Source organism: Leptidea sinapis, chromosome Z (assembly GCF_905404315.1).
Source record: "Leptidea sinapis chromosome Z, ilLepSina1.1, whole genome shotgun sequence".
NCBI lineage: Eukaryota > Metazoa > Arthropoda > Insecta > Lepidoptera > Pieridae > Leptidea > Leptidea sinapis.
In genome coordinates, this window is record NC_066312.1 from 11751262 (window position 1) to 11766465 (window position 15204).

Sequence of the window (15204 nt, forward strand, 5' to 3'; positions counted from 1 at the left end):
ACCTGTTGCTAATTACTTGCTCAATTTGCTGAGATAATACGGTGTTTGATGGTTTATATCGATCAGAAGCTACGTCACATGCAGTACATGACGGTACATTATTTGATACAATATAAGGATCTGATTAAGAAACGGTGTCACATGTGCCCTCTATGTTATTAAAAAATCTAGAATGTGACGAACATGATAATAAGTGATACAACCTACCCATTAAAATACAGTGATTTTATATATTGTTTATGTATTTTTTTGAATATCCCAAAATGCTGAGTAAAAAGCAAATTTTTTTCGTTCTCTACGATCTACGAGACCATTAGAAACGATATCCAAACTGTTACAGTGAGAATAAAATTGTAATATTACTTAAGTATTTTGTTAAGGAAATACAGTGGGAACCTTTTTTATGAAAATAATGGATCTCTGCTCAAGTTATTGATAAACCCAAAAATTCTGAGAGGCACTACAACAGCGCTTGTCACTTTGGGACATAATATGTCAATTCTCATTTTACCCAGTAATTTCACTAGCTACGGCCCCTCCGACCGAAACACAGTAATGCTTACACATTACTACACACGGCAGAAATAGGTGCCGTTGTGGTACCCATAATCTAGCCGGCATCCGGTGCATAGGAGCCTTCCACTAGTTAATTTAATTTTACTTTTAATGGGCATTACTATCAAGAACAATTAATTAATTATTTAATAAAACAACCTTTGCCAACATAATAATAAATTAAATTTTGTATTCCTGTTTCAGAAGATCGATGAACAATCTGTTGTATCCAGTGAAGAGATTGGTGAGTACTTTTAATTTTTCTACATACAGATGTATAATATACCATGATGACCCGACAGATTTATCCTGTAAAAAAAAACACGGTTAAGATGATTTTATGTGTCTGTCAAAAAAAAGTAGCTATAAACAACTATGTGTACCTCTTTGTACTCTCTATACCTCTACTGTTGACCACACGACATAAGTGAAAACTTTATCAAGACTAGCTAAATAATACAAAATTTATTTTTTTTGTTCTAAATTCATAGATTCATCATAATTATCATATGAATAAATTATTCTGGTATGTTTTTACACGTTTTTTATAAGCTTCAGCTGTATTTATGTTTGTTTGTACCCGATTAATTTGGGCACGAATTTGACCCACTTTAAACGGCCAGATTTCATTCAAACTTCGTAGATTTATCGAGGAACGATGACAATAAATTAATTTGATAAAATTATTCCATTTTTTTTTGCAAAATAAGTTCGTTGTTAATTTATGTAATTTTCATCAATCGTATTTAGTTAGGTTTTCTATAGAAAGCGTGTTTTTTAAACTATTATATTATTTTGTTCTAACTTCATAGATTCGTAAATTCATCATAAATTATCATATGAATGAACTATTCTGGCATGTTTTGTTTATCTGAGTGGTCGTGCTTACGACTTTACAAGAACGAGCATTACATAGCTGATGGTTTCAATACCAACATGAGGTGATTAGTTGCCATCAGTTTTTACATGCTTTTTATTAACTTCACCTGTATGCATGTTTGTTTGTAACCGCCTCATTTGGGCGCGATGTTGACCCTATTTAAACGACCCGATTTCGTTCAAACTTCGTAGATTTATCGAGGACTTAACTTTATTGTTGAATTAAAAATTCTCTTTGGTATTTGAAAATTTCCTAATATTAGATAAATCGGTTAAAGATAATATATGTAGTAGAAATTAAAAATTAACATCAATTCCTGCCAGTCTTTAAGACTAAAGATGAAAATTATATAAATTAACAAAAATCTCATTTTTGTTTTGCAAATTGAAAAATTGAATATTTTTATTAAATTAATGTATTGTCATCGGTCCTCGATAAATTTCCGAAGTTTGAACGAAGTCGACGTTTACAAACAAACATACATACAGGTGAAGCTAATAAAACGAGTGTAATAAATGGCGGTTATTGTTGTCATGTAGAAGTTTGTATAAATTACGATACTTCGAAAGCATTCCATGGCCAAAAGTAAGTAGGCTTCATACTAAGAATCATCCTTTTTTCCAGTTTAACACCCTAACTTGTACCACCAATGAAATCGCTATAACGATACAATATAGAAATGCTCCAAAGCTGTAGAGACGGCTATTTTGAAAATTGTACTGTAATTTGTATTCGTACAGGTATATTTTATTGCCCATTATGCAATTGAGATGGGAATTGAATGCATCGTGATCGTTTTCCAGGCGATTTGAATCAGACTCGTCCAAATGATAATGCTTAATAGCCGTCCAGATAGATTCCTGTAATTTATGTGTATCTCATCAGCTGCCATGATAATTGTATGAGAGTTCAAACTACAGAAAATGGTTTTATTAGGTATTCCCCTGTGTATGAAATGAGATAATAAGTTGCAGGTCAAACATAAGTTCGCTGAATGATCACTCAGCTTTTTCATAAATTATAACTTCTTTTAAAAGTATAACTATATTGAAAGAAGAGCGAATGCAGGAAACATGGTGAATGGAGCTTTGCACTCCTTTATGAATAGGCAGAAGGTGTCTAATAAGGCTCGTTTTGCTGTGCATGAGGGGGTGTTGGTTCCAACACTCATGTACGGAAGCGAATGTTGTGTATGGCAGAATAAACATGAAAGCAGAATAAATGCAGTTGAGATGAGAGCGTTGAGAAGTATGATAGGAGTTAAACTGAGTAACAGGATAAGAAATAGTGAGATAAGGAAACGTTGTGGTCTGAAAGAAGATGTTGTGACAAAAACTGAAAAAGGTATGCTGAGATGGTTTGGCCATGTCGAGAGAATGAGTGAAGAACGATTGACGAAGAAAGTGTATAAGGCCAGTGTGAATGAAAGTGTTGGAAGGGGAAGACCTAGGCGGACGCTTCGAGATCAAATCAGGGACGTCTTGAAAAAAGGCCAGGTCAAGAGTACCCCAAACCGAGGAGCAAGTATGAAAGGAATAATGAAAGTGGACGAAGCGAAACAAGTATGTAAAGATCGTAGCAAGTGGAAAGAAGTGGTCTCTGCCTCCCCCTCCAGGAAAGAGGCGTGATTATATGTATGTATGTATGTAACTTTAACCTAAACATATTTTATGAAGTTATGTGTAATACGTGAAGCATTAGTATCAGTATTTAAAATTTGTTTTTTACCATAGGTCTTTTATAATTGCACCGTAATTGTAATTTTTGTCCTTCTATGAGCCCTGAGGAGTAAAAATATTATGCTCGGGGGTGTAGTAAGAGACGACTGAGGGCTTTTTGATCAGGTAAAATCACGCTACCGTTTATCAACGTAGGCGAATACGAATAGGCGACTTGGTTGTAGTTTGGTAGTGAATTTGGTACGAACTACAAGTTACGCGAGAATCCGTTCCATTTTTGTATTCCCTTGGGACATGCGTTACAATTTTTTTTATGACAGTAAGGGACGAGCCAAGCAGGACGTTCTGCTGATTGCAATTGTAACGCCCTACCCATAACAATGCAGTGCCGCTCAGGATTCCTAAAAAACCCAAAACTTCTGATCGTCACTACAATTCCGCTCGTCACCTTGAAACATACGAGGTTAAGTCTTATTTGCCCAGTAATTTAACTAGCTACGGCGCCTTTCAGACCGAAACACAATAATGTTTACACATTACTTCTTCACAGCAGAAATAGAGGTACCCATAATCTAGCCGGCATCCTGTGCAAAGGAGCCTCGCACTGGAACCCCTAATACGTAAATTTGCAGTAGCATAGTGAGCTGGACAGTTGGTCTGGTCTCTAGTTATAGCGAAAATATTTTATCAAGTATTGTAACTCTGTTGATACTTCCATTCTTTGAGCTTCCTGGATGTATTCTATATGTGGATCAAAAGCTTTATGACTGGGTGTATGTACAGGTTGTTGATGATTTTAAACGCTGATGTTCTCCAAGTCTGGGTGCTGTCTCCACTACTACTGTTCGCAAATTGGACGTAATATTGCTTCTTCTCTTATTGAACGGATTTATTCTGCCAAATTCAGCATCGCACCTCACGCCATAAACTTTAATAAAATTATTATCTTGACCTTCTGGTTCTTTGACATTCCTCGGTAGTATTATTACAGCTTTAATTTCGGTTGTATCTTATATTATTTGCGTGTTAATTTAATATTATTATGCTTCTTACTATGTAGTTATGAATAGTGAGAATGAGATATTTTTCATTGTAAAATAATAAGTTACAATGCACTACCATCTCAGAATCGCCTCCTTCTAAGATGATTTATAAAACCATACAAAAACGTACCTACCTTATAGGCCGAAAACAATTTTTAGATGGAGTTGTATGAGACAGACACTGACGCTCTATACCCAGATAATATTTCTATCGCAGTCTGATAGCAAAACTTTATTAAATCGAAATTTTTATTTATTTAATAAAATTTTTAGCGCAACACGGACGCTCCGTTCCCAATCAGTGGTATCATTAAGAAAGTAATTTATATTATAGTAACCTCTACCTCACAAACTATCTCTTAATAATATTAGTACAGATTAGAAAAATAAACAAAATTGAGATGAACAGAAAAGTATTATAATAATATAATATTCTAACTAACTCAGGGTTATTATATAATTTACTTTATCGAAAAGGAGGACAAACGAGCGTACCGGAATGTACTGTACGGAGCGTACCGAACGTACCGTAACACCATTGGAATCACAGGAGCGTTGCCGGCTTTTAATAAAGGTGTACGCGCTTTTTTATGAGGTACGCATGTCGTATCGTCCCGGAAAAACCGCACAAGGAAGCTCATTCCACAGCTTAGTAGTACGTGAAAGACAGTTTCTTGAAAACCGCACTGTGGAGTTGTCGGGAAACAGCGAAGTGTTAAAAAATTATAACGTTAATTGGTTGTTACATCTACGCTTAAAAGCCTCTTACCGCGTCAAACAATTGCGTTAGGTCTTAATGTGCGTGAGGAAAGACAGACAAAATAATTGTCGATGTAAAGACAGACCGTCTTGTTAGTTACAATGCCATTTGCATAATCACTTACGGCCGTTTTCAACAACCTATCTATCTTTAGTTTAACTTACTAGAGATGACAAATCTATCCTTTTACGCTTACTTACATTTCAATAACCTATCGACAGATAGCATTGAACTATAAATAGTAATATAACTATATGTGACATAACTATAGGATAGATAAGATCTTGTCATTAAACGGTGATAGCAATACATCCGTAATTAGAGATACGTTATTGAAAACGGCCGTTATATATTACCTATCGAGTTGTCGTGTCACTTTCTATACTTCCTTTTATTTAAAAACAGTCTCAAAAAGATAATTCGTATAGCTAAATTTCATCTTTTTTATGAGAAAAAGCGACGAGATCTGAAAGATGTTCACCTAAAGGTAAGTGAAACCTTAATCCAGTACTGCTTGGGATTCTTGATTGAACCCAGACACGAAATCTTAGGTCTCATTATCCCAGTAATTTTATTTTCAAATTTTGGAATACTGCCCACAAAATGGTGCTGGTAGAGGGGCATCCTACTAGAAAATAATTTGTAGCATTTTGGCGTAACAGTGACATAAAAGAGTTTTTCTGTTATTAAGTGCAAATAAAACATTGTCTTTCCAATCACCATGCCAAATCTGAGCAATATAAGAGCTGGAAGCTAAAACATAAGGAAATATTAGTTAAAATGTGCATGCTGAACTTTGTACACAATGAGTCAATCTGTGAAATTCCCACAATATTTAAGGATGCTCGGCTCGTTAACTGCAATTTTTACGAGCCAATATAGGAGATTTATTGGTAGATAGATGTTCCACAATATACTTATAGAATACGAGGCAATATGGTTACAGCAAGATGACTCTGACCAATTCTCACAACAAGTTGTAAGCTTTTTAAAATGAACTATTTCGAATTATTGGGCTTATCTTCCTTACTTATTCTTTTTATTGGGCTAATCCAACGCAACAGTCAATTTGACTGTAAACTTGACTATTATTGCATTGCCTTCATTTGACGTTAAATACGTTTTTGTTAAATTTTTACTCCGTTACTTTGTTAACACATATTTAAGCTGGCTTTGTAAAATTTATACAAACATCACATTTTTGCTTATTATGGACAGAACTGTCGGGTCAGCTAGTTAATTAATAATTAAATTAATCAGTCAAACCATCGACACTAGTATCGAGTTTCGAGATGATCTTCGTTTAGATTTTACGTTTTTGTCTATTAAGATAACTGGCTAAAATCATTGCCAATTGTTGATTTGTAACTTTATTTCATTTTGTTACCATGCACTTCAAGTTAGACAATTATTTACGATTTGTTAAGTGCTCAATTCATTAATTAGCGAACCATTAAATTTTACAGTGTGGTGTAAAATTTTATGGTTCGATATAGATACAGTAAGTAATTCTGCTTACTTACTTACTTTCTTTAATTCCACCTTCGCACGACACGCCACAGGTTAGGATATCATCCTCACCATCTGGATGTGTGGCGGTCCGCCACAGTGCGGTTTTCAAGGAGCTTTCTCCCTCGTACTACAAAGCTGTGGATAGAGCTTCCTTGTGCGGTGTTTCCGGGACGATACGACATGGGTAACTTAACAAAAAGACCTTCCTTAAAGGCCGGCAACGCACTTGTGATTCCTCTGGTGTTGCAAGAGAATGTGGGAGGCGGTGATCACTTAACACCAGGTGACCCGTTCGCTCGTTTGTCCTCCTATACCATAAAAAAAAATACTGTATCATGGCAAACTGTACCTTCGACTTATCAGCCTATATCGGCATACTTGGCATCGTTATAACGAGCCTTCCCTAAATCTTTAAATAAATTGTTTGATGTGTTCAGTATAGCTAGACAATACTTCAACGCTTCTAGCTCTGTAAGGTTTCGATGTCTCATTAAGAATTATACTGAAAATTGATTCCCATGTATGTATTTATTTAAAAAAAAACAGCAGATTTCTTACGAAAACTTTACTGATCCAATGTAATATATGATAGATGTAATATGTGATAGATGAATTGGTATAGTCGTGGAAGAGTTTCCGCAGTTAGATATACTGACATTAAGTATACACCATAATTACGCGTTACTTCACGCCCGTCGATCTGATTAACGGCCGTTTTCAATAACCTATCTATCCTTATTTTAACTTACTAGAGATAGACAAATCTATCCTTTTACGCTTACTTGCATTTCAATGACCTACTGACAGATAGCATTGCACTATAACTATATTGGACATAACTATAGAAAGTGCAATTCACGCTTCCCAATATAAGGCTATAAGAATGACTTATCGGGTATATTGGCACAGCTTCAGATAATTACTGACAGTAGAAGGTAGTAATTTATCTCTATCTGTAGATAGTATATTGGGAACGGCTGTAAATGGTTACAGAGAACAGACTGTATCCGTAAGTTAAACTAAGGATAGATAGATTATTGAAAACGGCCGTAAAACTATATTACTATTTACTTTCTGGTGGTCATCGGTCACCTATGAGGTGACATGTTTAACGTGGCTATGTCTCTACTAGACCTTTTTGTTTCGATTTCTATGAACACCTCGCATAAATATACCTACCGGAGCACGCAATTCTCAAGTCATATATATATATATATATAATTAGTTGTCAAGTTCACCACGCGTCCCGCTTTCATTCCATCTATAGCGATATATTTATTAAAGTTCTACATTTGTTTTGGCGTGTTTAAGAAATAATTGAGAGTAGAGAGAGATCAGAGTGAACTTTTACAATTCGCACGCACACCGTCACGTAAATTCGAAACCCTAACGTTAGTTGGTCAGTTAGACCATTTGTATCATACTTCAGCTACCGTAAGCCTCTTTTAACTCACATGTCTATCGAACTTACAGCTAATGGGCGAAAATTAAATAATTCAGTTGAAAAATAAAAATAAACTTCTCTCTCTCGGTAGATTCACGAATAAAGTGATTTTGATTTGATTTGATTTACTGCTTCACGGCAGAAATAGGCGCCGTTGTGGTACCCATAATCTAGCTGGCATCCTGTGCAAAGGAGCCTCCCACTGGTGATTATATGGTTTTCGTAAGTTACTTAAATGAATGATAACGCTTTACTGTGTATTCATTTTGTTTGAGTTTTCCTTCTTGCTTCGAAGCAATGGACGACACATAGAAGATATAAAGATGTATCGAAAAACGAGCGTACATTCCGTGGATCATAGTGTGCGTTAATTATTATCAATGTATTATGAGTCCATCGCAGCTAAGAGCTGAGGCTGAGATCTATAGAGCGTACTTAGACTTTGATCCGATTTTACTTATGTAAAACTTGTCTGAATGTTGTAAGCTTATATTGTAATATTGAGCTTAAGCTCAGTTCAATGTTAAAGTGAAGTTCGCGTTTTGTCACACTCAACTTAGTTTCACGTAAGTAAAGTCGAGGTACGCTTTAAAGATCTTGGCCTAAGGCTTCAGACCGAAAAACAAAATAACGGGTTGCACTCCGGGAGTGCCGGCGGAAGTGAAAAGTTGTGTAAAATAATTGCAATAGTTCTGAAGTGTTCATTTTTTTATGTAATATTGTCATTTTTGAGTACGATACCGCATTAATTGAGTATTGTATTAAACTGCATAAATGCTTGTAATTTTATACTGATAAATAAAGATAGTAAGATTAATAAAGCAATTCGTGTGAAATTATTCCCTGAACATTCCAAATAATTCAAAAATGCACAACGTTAATGTTCAAGTTTTCACTTCTGCCGGCACTCCCGGAGTTCAACCCGTTATTTTTTCCTTGTAGACACTTATTGTATTAGTGTTATTAGGGCACCAGAAACTTAATACAACATGAGTACAAAAATGATGGATAGGGTGAAATTAATGTTATTCCCGCATGTTTCGTTATAAGAGAGAAAATTGAGCGAGCCTTACAAGTTCGATTACCATTTAGCATCGCAGTCACCTGATAATCCCCGCCAAGTTTCTTCCCCCACTGGTTGACAGTTTCCCGAGAGAGACCTCCATGAGGTGTATACGGTATTTCCAGTACTGTTTATGTAACAATTTATGTTGGAGGCGTCCATCATCTCATTGATATGCATTCGAGACATTCGATTGACACAAGTGTCGAGACCCGGCGACATTGACATTGCCCGTTCATCAATCTGTACGTATGTAGGTCGCGACAGGCGTCGCGCTGCAAATTCGGCCAATACAGTGGCGCACTCTTTCCCAGCTTCTTTCCCAGCCAGTTTCCCCGGTTACATACTTCCGTCTCCTTTTTAGAAAATCACACCCACTGATTGCAGGAAAGCTAGAAGAATGATGTTACACATCAAAATTCATCAACTTTAAAACAATAAAAATGTTAAAAAAAAAACTAAAAAAACACGTTTTGGTTGAAAAGATAATGTTTGAAATTTAAAATTAGCATCAATTCCTGCCTTATCGACGAAAGGTGAAAAAATTGTATAAATTAAGAAAAAATTTTATTTTGCTAATTGAAAAATTTAATTATGAAGAATCATCAGTTCTCGATAAATCTACGAAGTATAAACGAAATCTGGCCGTTGAAGGTGGATGAAAATCGCGCTCAAATGAGTCGGTTACAAACAAACATACATACAGGTAAACTTAATATAAATGTATGTAATTATACCCCGTAAAATCACAACACTCGTATATGTCATTCTTAAGATATCGTTGTTGTCATATTTGTCAATTTGCTACCGTAAATATGTTCGTTCGTCCCAATTTAAGAGATTACGATTTGGGTCACTGATAATTGATGTTATCAATAATGTTATCAAGACAATCAGCCTTCCTTAAAGTGTTTTATATTGTTACGGCTCAAATGAATTTGTGATTTCTTTCGCTATCGCTTCATAAATTGTAGAGAAATCGTTGTCCATTATCGATCTGTGCCCTCATCATTTATATCATCCATAAAGTATACACGTTGATAATATAAAATAAAATAAATAGTAGTTAAAAAAACTAAAAAACACGATTTTATAGAATTACTTATTATTAGTTACGTTTATTTATCATAGCGTGTTTTTTTAAGCTTGGATTGTTGAATTAAAAATTCGGTTTGGTATTCGAAAATTTCCTAATTATTAGATAAATCGGTTAAAGATAATAGTTGAAATTTAATATTAACATCAATTCCTGCTATATAGACGATAGATGAAAATTATTAACAAAAATTTTATTTCGGAAATTGATAAATGGTATAATTTTATCAAATTAATGTATTGTCATCGGTCTTCGATAAATCTACAAAGTTTGAACGAAATGTGGTCGTTTAAAGTGGGTCAAAATCGTGCTCAAATGAGCTGGTTACAAACAAACATACATACAGGTTGAAGCTAGTAGTAAAAAGCGTGCAAAAACGACTTTAAACATAGAAAAAAAAAACTTTTTATTTTTACTGATTTCATACATTAAAAAGTGAGCTATTATTTCTGATTTATATATTTTAAAGAGTAATAAATTATTAAATTACCAAAAATTATAAAGTTTTTCGCCAGTCTTTTCCGTAGCACTTTGGTATTTCGTCGGGTCGTCTGTCCAGCGATTTTTTGTGCACCTTTTTCGCGTAAATCATATCCGATGAACAATTCGGTTATGATTTTAATCCGATCATTTACTTTTTTCTCGAACTGTGTATCCTATGTATTGTAGTTAATTTAAAAGTTATGGTAACATACGTTAAATGATGAATGTAGTTATTCTCTTTAACATTTGTAAGATAGTCAAGTTAAACATAAAAATAAAATGAAATACTTACTTATTAATCATGTTGGGCTATTAAATTTTTTTTATGGAAGAGTCGGTGACACTCTCGGCTTGATTCTCTAGCATTGCGTAGAGATGTGGGTTCTCGGGGAGTACTCAGAGGAGCTGTTCGGGTTGATTCCAGCGGCCGAATTCCACCAACGGACATTACGTGCAAAGTACCATCCGCGTCACGTAGACGTCTGGCATTCCACAACCGCGCGTTTTGTTCGAAATTTCTTGCCTCGCACAGCCACTTTGTGGAATCAACTACCGGCAGCAGTCTTCCCGAACAGATACGACTTAGGGACCTTCAAGAAAAAAGCATACTCCCACCTTAAAGGCCGGCAACGCATTTCTTGATACACCTGTTGTTGCGGATGTCCATGGGCGACTGCCTCACCTCTCCCCATCCCGTGAGCCTCTTGCCCGTTTGCCCCCTATCATATAAAAAAAAAACTCTTGTGGTACAAGAGTGTCACAAGAAGGAATCACAAGAGCGTCACCGACCATACGAAGCGTTGAATAAATGTACATTATATGAATTCGTAAACCGAAAACACAGTGGTACGTTGGCTCCATAGTGAGAGGTAACGGTCCAACCTATAGCGCTACCGACACCTCAATATTGGTCTCAAAATTAATAACCAAGAACTTATGACATGTATTTCTTATATTTAGCTTTTATTATAATATTTAGCGCCCTGTACTGTAATATATAGCGCTATTTATCTTTGCAGTTATTGGCTCTTTAACCTCTACGTTAGTAACAGTTGTTACAAATGGTGTTCCGTTTTTAACACTCCTATGTTATGGATTATAGTGTCCTACTATTGGACTATATTATCGATAGTTATTGTGAAATATCAGACTGATAGAGAACTCGTGCCGAAATTAAAAAAAAAAACAATATTGAAGATGTAAGAAATGTGACGGTTAGCGTATGGGCTGTCAGGAAGCGTACTCCCTAAGAACTTATATAAAATCTTGTCCCAAGCAGCCCACGAAGAATCGGAGCATTTATTTTAGCCAGTGGAGGCCACACTCGATATTAACTTTTCATTTTATTGTATATAACTCTTCAAAGTAACATCAACGTAACATCAAAATAAAACAAATTAAGATAGACTTAATTACCAAACAAGAGTGTTTTACATCAGCAAATAATATTTATTTTGTTGCATCAAATCCCTTTTACGAAGGATTCCTTTTTAGACACATATTCTGTAACAGGTAACCGACCTTGTTACACTTGACTCAGAAATCAGGGGAAATTACCATTACCTTTATCACCCCCAGACTGTGGGTACACCTTAATTTTATTTAATTTATCGATAAATATAAAATATACTAAGATAAAAATAATGTTCCGAATGTTATTTTGAATAGAAGTGATCCAAGAGGACAGAATGAGTAAAAAAAAATTAAAGAAATTATATTTATTGTACTACTAGCTGGTGACCGGTGCGCTTCACTTCACCTAAACAAATGTATATATACAGAATATAAACTCGTAGATCACGAGCAGCAATAGGAATACATACATTGCCAACCATAAAATAGCTGTGGAAGTAAAAATAGTAACACTAGTCCAAAAGAACAATCGTAGACTATCTATCAAATACTATTTCAATGTAGATGTAGATAATGTACAAGTGTATAGGATATATTTCATCAACACTGTATTTCACATCAAATAGTTCATAGTTTATACATCGTTAGAAAAGGCTAAGACTGACAAAGGATTAATTTATAAAAGATGTCGGTATGATAATGGCCACGTAAAATGTCAATCCAAGCAGAAGAAAACATTATCTAGCATTTTCAATTACTGCTCGCAACAGAGGTCAATTACAGGTTGAAAGAACCGGCCAGATAATATCTTTCAGAAATGTTCAATATATTTAAAATTTATCGCCTGTACCAAACCTGGCTTCCAGAGGTAAATAACGACTGTCTGATGGCTTCTAAACGCCAATATGAATCTATTTTTAATACCAAGTTTAATTACTCTTTGTATACTCCCAAAAAAACTAAGTTTGATCCTGTTTTTGGCACTAAGTAATCGAAAAGAGGAGTGATAGAAATTGGCAGCTCTTTATGGCGATTTCAGCATCAATTATATTTCTATTTACTCTGACGATTACGGAGGGCAGAGTAAAAAATGATTTATATCTGCTCTTTATATGTTTGGTGTTCAGATGAATGTCGAACCGCATCAAGAAATCACGGCAATAAACAAGCCAGGTACCAGACAAACAGCAATCAATACTTCAGCTTCTTTTAGTAAACCTCTACTAGTAAGCAAGGATTTATACACCGATCTAATGAGTTCGTAGGGCAGAAGCCACCCTGACTTATTATGATGGCTCTTTTATGAATAGTTCTGATAACCGTTTACGTGATAGTAATGATGAAGAAGTGAAAGATTAGTTTCCTTAAGACAGACAAGATGTGATTAGTCACTTTAATAAGCAATTATTTAAGAGGACTTCTTTTAATGTTTAATTATTTCAATTTTCGGTAAGCCAATAGTTGATTAGTACAACATTGTTTTAATGTAAACCCCCTAATAAAAGTTCAGGGTTCTATTACCGTTCAACGTATTTTCTGTTTTAACTAGAATATAATTGCAAGTAATACGGATTTCCGTCAATTTAGTCCCTAATATTCGTTGAATATTATTGTAAAACAGTAATGCAATATTATACGACATTCGATAGAGATTGTAAGCAATCTCTTGAAAGTAACGAGAATAAAATGGTAAATGTTATTACTAAATAAAATCAACAATAGAATTTTAGTAACTTTTTAAATTCTAAATATCTTCAGTTTGGTTTACCTTAGTATAACATATTTTAAGCCATTATAAGATATAAAAAAGTAGCTATCATTGAGCATTTGTTTCGTTACCCTACATATATTACTTAGAAAGTTAAAGTCAATAATCGGTTTTTTATTTTTGCTGAAAAATTTCTTTTTCGTAGTTATCATTTTATTCTCTTTAATTCCTTTGAAAGGTTTCCTAATGTCGGAACCTGTTTCTTAACAGTGCTTATTAAGATGTGTACATTTTATTTCGGATTGCACATACTCATAGGTCGGCATCACCTAAAAATTTTTATATCGGTTCATTTCGTTCTTGGTTCCTGTAACTTTGCTCTTGAGTTATAGGCGTTTCAGATGTTTACTTATTTATTAAAGCCCTTTACAATATTAAAACTATAACTAATTAATTTACAATATTTTATATATCATCCCACTGCTGCGCAAAAGCCTCCCCTTCTTCTTCCATTCGTTCTTATGGTTTGCTGTGCGGGACCACATCACTCCTTCGTAATTTACTAGATTGTCTCTCCATCGAGTTCCAGGTCTACCTCTTCTTCTTCTTCTAATGCCTACCAGATGTTACTGTAACAAATGATGATTTTGATAAATTATAGAAGAAACTTCACTAATATAACAAACTCATTAAATTTATTCATGGAAAAAATTAATTGTCTTTTTTTTACTAACAAATCCAATTAGTCGAACTTTATTTCCCTTTTACAAAAATAACGAGCGAATACCACAATTTTTCTGGAATTCCTTTAAATCGGATTTTCCGATTAAATATTCACCGAAATAGCAATGCCAACTCCACGGCAAGTTAAAATGCACATGTCAGCAATGATATTATAGTATTAAAAGAGGAACTTTTAAATATCATTGCATGTCAGAGGCAAAAATAACAGATTGACAAGTGAAACTTTGTTTCACAAAATAACGTATAAATAATGCAGTATAAAAACCGAAAGAATAAAAACGAATGCTTTTTATTTCCTTTTAAAAATTTAAAAATGATGTGATAAAGGCCTTAGTCAGGTTTAAATGTGGCGCCTTTGACCGCGCCGCCAAACTGACTTCAAAGCAGTAGTTAATTAATAATACGACTTCACCACTACTACAATCGATCGCGGATTACGCGGCCGATTGTAATGCGGCATTCGATAGATGAGTGAAAAAATTAAATTTGATGTAATAAAAGTTTCACTTTAATAAGATAAGATGTGCATAGATAATAATTATTCTTAAGTTGGTTGGCTTTCATAAAAATAATCTCACATAAAGCGATAATTTATTTGCCACTAATCAATAAATAAGTAATACCAAAGGGCTGTGGCGGAGCAAAGAGTTACAGCTTTCTTCACCCAGACTAATTAAGTTGCATCCGAGCGTCGAGAAGTATACGGTTTCCTTGTGTGGGATTTTAATAATTTGTTTTCAAAATTTATTTTCTCGTGAAACTATTTTTGAAGAAATGAAGTTGAAATTTCTTTAGTTGTCTTCTTCATTCGTGTCACCGAAATGATTATAGCTGTATATCTGTAGCTATATACAGCTGACGTATTGTGCAATATTAGTGGTATG

The 15204-nt window shown here is 34.5% G+C and overlaps 1 protein-coding gene across 4 annotated transcripts in view; it reads left to right on the plus strand.

The window, feature by feature from the left end:
- LOC126979034 (uncharacterized) overlaps window positions 1–15204 on the plus strand; it is a 160146-nt gene that overhangs the window by 13269 nt on the left and 131673 nt on the right. For all 4 annotated transcript variants that reach the window (XM_050828204.1, XM_050828202.1, XM_050828205.1 and 1 more), the window contains exon 2: window positions 760–799. In XM_050828204.1, coding sequence (XP_050684161.1) covers window positions 760–799 — 40 coding nt within the window. The remainder of the gene's footprint in view (window positions 1–759; window positions 800–15204) is intronic.